General features: G+C 39.9%; 1 protein-coding gene across 1 annotated transcript in view; it reads left to right on the top strand.

Annotated features, from left to right (window-relative positions):
- ZC3H18 (zinc finger CCCH-type containing 18) overlaps nt 1-3,319 on the top strand; it is a 61,953-nt gene that overhangs the window by 26,512 nt on the left and 32,122 nt on the right. Inside the window, exons 7-8 of the mRNA XM_015562928.1 lie at nt 1,243-1,360; nt 2,747-2,802. Of these exons, the coding sequence (XP_015418414.1) occupies nt 1,243-1,360; nt 2,747-2,802 (174 nt within the window). The remainder of the gene's footprint in view (nt 1-1,242; nt 1,361-2,746; nt 2,803-3,319) is intronic.

Genomic DNA, 3,319 nt, shown 5'->3' with positions numbered 1-3,319 from the left:
ATGCTGGAGGCATCCAATCAATGATTCTCTCTCATCATTGATGTTTCTATCTATCTTTCCCTCTTCCTCTCTGAAATCAATAAAAGTATATTTTAAAAAATAATCATCTGAGTGGTGTGAGGTTAGGTTGTTAGAAAGATGTCTGACTGTTTGGGATGAAAAAGAACTGTATCATTTGGCAGAGCCAGCCTTGGATTATCTCTGCCAGGGGCACTGGAAACACCAGAGGAGAGATTTCCTAGAAAGCAGCCAGTGGAAGGCCATGAAGATGCCTAGAGATGGCCATGACTTTTGTGTCTTTCAAGAGTGTTTTGAAAGTTTTCCTCAAGTAGGTTCTGCATATTTCTGGGCAAATGTTTTTGTTACTAAGTATTTTTTTTAATATATTTTAATTGATTTCAGAGAGGAAGGGAAAGGGAGAGAGCTAGAAACATCAATAACAAGAGAGAATCATTGATCGGCTGCCTCTTGCACGACCCTTACTGGGGATTGAGCCTGCACTCCGGGCATGTGCCCTTGACTGGAATTGAAACCAGTACTCTACAGGCTGATGCTCTATCCACTGAGCCAAACCGGCTAGGGCTGTTCCTAAGTATTTTTTTTTCTTTCTTGCTAAAATGAAATTTTCTCTACCCTCTGTCTCCTAACTAGTTATTATTTGTGTATATGAAGGCGTTGGTTTCTTTTTTTTTAATATTTATTATTGAAAGTATTATGACCCCTTTTACCCCCATTGACCCCTTCTAGCCCTCCCTGCCCCAGGCCTTTGGTTTCTATATGTTAATTTTTCTCAATCGGCCAGCATTGACAGTGCCTTCAGCACAATGGTGGGTCATTGAGGAAGCAGCAGGCCTCCTTGCCTTGTCCCAATCTTAAAAAATTTCTCTCCTGTTCCCCTGAAGTAAGATGCTGGCTTTATTCTAGAATATATTAAGAAAGCATTATTTCCTATTTTCTTTAGTATTTTCATCAGGAAGAGGTATTGAATTTTCATCACAGACATTTTCTTCATCTGTAGATGGAATCCTTTTAATTTTCTCTTTAGGTGTATTATCATATGAGATTTACTCATAAATTTCCTAATACTGACTCAACTTTGCATTCCTGGAATAAATCCCATGTAGTCATGCTATATTATTTTCTTAACGTAGTATTGGATTCTTTTTGTTAACATTTTTATGTAGTATGTTTGCAATACTATTTTTAAGTGAAAAGATTTACTTTTTTTGTTTTTGTTTTCAGACTTGAGCCTTATGCAGATCCTTATTATGATTATGAAATAGACCGGTTCTGGCGTGGCGGGCAGTATGAGAATTTCAGGGTGCAATATACAGAAACAGAACCGTACCAGAATTACCGGGTAAGTAGGACTTAGATTTGCAGCTCTGAACTTCACTGATTGACTTGTTAAAATTGCCCGCTTTTTTTATTTCTAGGACTTCATGTGCACTTAATTATATCAGCACAGTGTACTAATTCCAGCCCATTGACTGAAGAACTAATGCAGATCCACATATTAAATATGTGGTGATTTGAGCAGAGATTTTCTTGGGTTTATCTATGTTCTTTCCTTTTTTTAAAATTACACTTGGTGATTGGGGTATTGATACAAGTTGCAGGGTGTTCCACCCTCTTAAGCATATTACTTTTTCAGGCTTTTTAGTAATATCATTTATAATTGTTATGTTTAACCAGTTCAATACATTCCTTTGGGCCTCTACCAACCATGTCGTTGTCTAACGGAGAACTGGTCTATAATAGTACTTCTCTTGAGAGTTTAGTGTATACAGTAGGTCCTCGGGTTACGTCGGAGATCCATTCCTATGGCGCAACATAACGCGATTTTTGCCCCTAAGTCAGAAACCACTTACATAAGTACCTACGTCACTCACATGGAGCACATACACAGCAGTAGTGAAGTGAAATAATAAAAAAAATTTAAAAGATAACAACTCCTGACCTTTACTTGTGGTAAATAAATAATAAAAAACATAAAGCACATATGTACATACGTCAAAATGACAACTTTTTTTTTTTTTAATGCAGGAGGGTAGGGGCCTTTTGTCTTTTTATTTATTTATTTATTTTAAATATATTGATTTTTTTACAGAGAAGAAGGGAGAGGGATAGAGAGTTAGAAACATCGATGAGAGAGAAACATTAATCAGCTGCCTCCTGCACACTCCCTACTTGGGATGTGCCTGCAACCCCCATACAGGCCCTTGACCGTAATCGAACCTGGGACCCTTGAGTCCACAGACTGACGCTCTATCCACTGAGCCAAATCAGTTAGGGCAACCTTTTTTTAAAAAAAAACAAAACAAAGGGGAGATGGCAACGTAACCACGAAATGACATACGTCGAGTCCGACATAACCTGAGGACGATCTGTATTTGTGAATATATGTGCTTCAGCTTTTAAGTTGATTTAGGGTGATATGAAAAAGCTGCTACTAGAAAGAGATCAGTTAGAAGCAGTTTAGTTTTTATGCTAAGATTTATGTGATAGTCATGCGTTTTTAGGACCAAAGGAAGGTGACTTCCCTGGGAACCCATCAGATGGCGAGCTTATGGAGAGACAAGGACCCTGGTTGACCATCCGTGCCCCTCTACCCAGTAGAGCAGATTCCTCACTGGGATTGGGCTATAGGGGTGCGGTTCCTTGTGCCAGGCAGGGCTGCCTTGGAATATAGCAGGGACCTGCTGGAGTCCCTTTCCACCACGTTCCCCCCACGGTGGGCCAGCAGGAAAGTCAGGAGGGCACTTCACTTCTTCCCAGCCACCTAAAGATCAAAGCCTGCCAGTATGCTGTGATCTGGGCATTATTCACTTTTAATTTTGAATATTAGAGCAAATATATGAATGAGAACAGAGTAATAGTTGAAAAAGATGTTTAAGGATTATGCTTAGAAAAACAAGAGTCACCATTTTGAGGTGCACTCTCTGTTTCAGACACCACTGAGCACAGTGCTTTGGATGCCCAGGCCTGAGCCTGTGCAAAGTCTTTGTTGTCTCCACCCTACATGTGAAGAGCTGAGGCCAGGAAGGCCCACTGGCTCATATGCTGGCAGCCAGAACTCACACCAGCCCTTGGATGCTGATGAGGTTAGAATTAGTGGTTGGAAGAGTTCACTCTTAAGTTGTGTTGCACCCTAAGTTAGCATCTGATCCATTCTTTAACATTGTGTTTTAAGGAGAAACCGTACAAAATTACCACCAGAGATTGTTCCCTAATCTTCATTTGCTTGCTCTTCTGCATTTTCTTTGTACTTTCCATTATAAGTGTTTCAATCGCAGCTGGGGTGTGTTTGTGTTTGGCT

The sequence above is a fragment of the Myotis davidii genome, unplaced genomic scaffold, assembly GCF_000327345.1.
Source record: "Myotis davidii unplaced genomic scaffold, ASM32734v1 scaffold77, whole genome shotgun sequence".
Taxonomy (NCBI): Eukaryota; Metazoa; Chordata; class Mammalia; order Chiroptera; family Vespertilionidae; genus Myotis; species Myotis davidii.
The sequence above is the reverse complement of the archived record's forward strand: the minus strand, read 5'-3'. Positions and strand labels throughout refer to the sequence as shown.